Source organism: Pteropus vampyrus, unplaced genomic scaffold (assembly GCF_000151845.1).
Source record: "Pteropus vampyrus isolate Shadow unplaced genomic scaffold, Pvam_2.0 Scaffold636, whole genome shotgun sequence".
Classification (NCBI taxonomy): domain Eukaryota; kingdom Metazoa; phylum Chordata; class Mammalia; order Chiroptera; family Pteropodidae; genus Pteropus; species Pteropus vampyrus.
This window is the reverse complement of record NW_011889417.1, coordinates 89,008-90,163: the sequence shown is the minus strand read 5'-3', so window position 1 is coordinate 90,163 and position 1,156 is coordinate 89,008. Positions and strand designations below refer to the sequence as shown.

The following is a 1,156-nucleotide window of genomic DNA, read 5'->3' as shown; positions in this document are numbered from 1 at the left end:
TAACAGCTCTTACCTTTTTATCAGTGGTCCCTCAACCTTCATTCTTTTATAATTTGGATTCCGTTATGAACTATTTATCAAATCACATTTCTAAACCTTCAAAAGCACATTAAGAGAAGGCAGAAAACCCTCATCATCAAAATGGTGTATAATTATTCTGAGCACACATAATTAGTGGAAAGTTGAATCAAGGGAGGCTTTTATTGTTTATAAACTTCACATTTATTTATGAGGCGGGTCAATTTTAATATCCTGATGCATGAAATATATCACAAAAAGAAATTCAGAGTTGTATCTATACAGATAAAATATTTTCAACATTTTAACAAGTTATCTTTTTTTTCTATCCGTGTTACTACTTTATCTCCTAAATAAAGGTGTTCCTTTGTCTTTGTTACCCTGTAGGTATCCTGTATTTGGAGGTCTAAGTTTCCCAACAAATCTATGCATGTGCTAAAAAGATTGGAAATGTGTATGAAAGGTATTCTGTATTTGATCTTAAATAATAAAATCCACCACAGTGGGTCAAACAGTCAGAGACCCTCAGCTGCCAGGCTCCTTGTTCTGCTCAGAGTTTGTGCTCAGCTCCCCCTGCAGTTTCTGTCCCTGTGTCACTCAGAGCACAGTAGTACATGGCCGAATCTGACTCTTGGACTGAGGCTTTCTCCAGATGGAAGGAATTTGCTTCTTGGTGGTATGCGGCTTCAAAACCTTTCTTTATTCCCTTCTCATTGGCCTTTTGGGCTTTCAGGAGGAGCTGAGGACCTTCTCCGGGATATTGAACATACCAAAAAAGAGCAGGGTACCCTGAGGCTGAATAAGTACAGCTCACATTCAGGGATGCCCCTTCTGACAGCGTCACTTGGCCTCCCATCTGGGACACTGAGGCTCCACGGGTTTGTCCTGGTGAAAAATAAAAGAGATTTGTGTCACCTTGGGCGTAAAGTTCTTCAATAAAATTATGGTTAACGATTTTGCTGACCTAACAGAAGAAAGAATCCATATTTTAAGAGGCATGTTACTCACCAAGCACTAAGAGGAACACCGTCACTAAGCCTGGAGGAGAGTTCATGTCTAGAGTGTCGCCTAAACAATGTTCTTGATTTTTAATATGAAGAAATGTGGAAGTCACAGTGAAATGATAAAAGGAAGTCTG

The 1,156-nt window shown here is 39.3% G+C and overlaps 1 gene segment (V, D, J or C); it reads right to left on the bottom strand.

The window, feature by feature from the left end:
- Positions 1-182: 182 nt before the first annotated feature.
- Positions 183-1,156, bottom strand: LOC111733780. The segment is given in 2 exon segments: positions 183-903; positions 1,027-1,156. Coding segments are annotated over 2 exon segments (381 nt in total).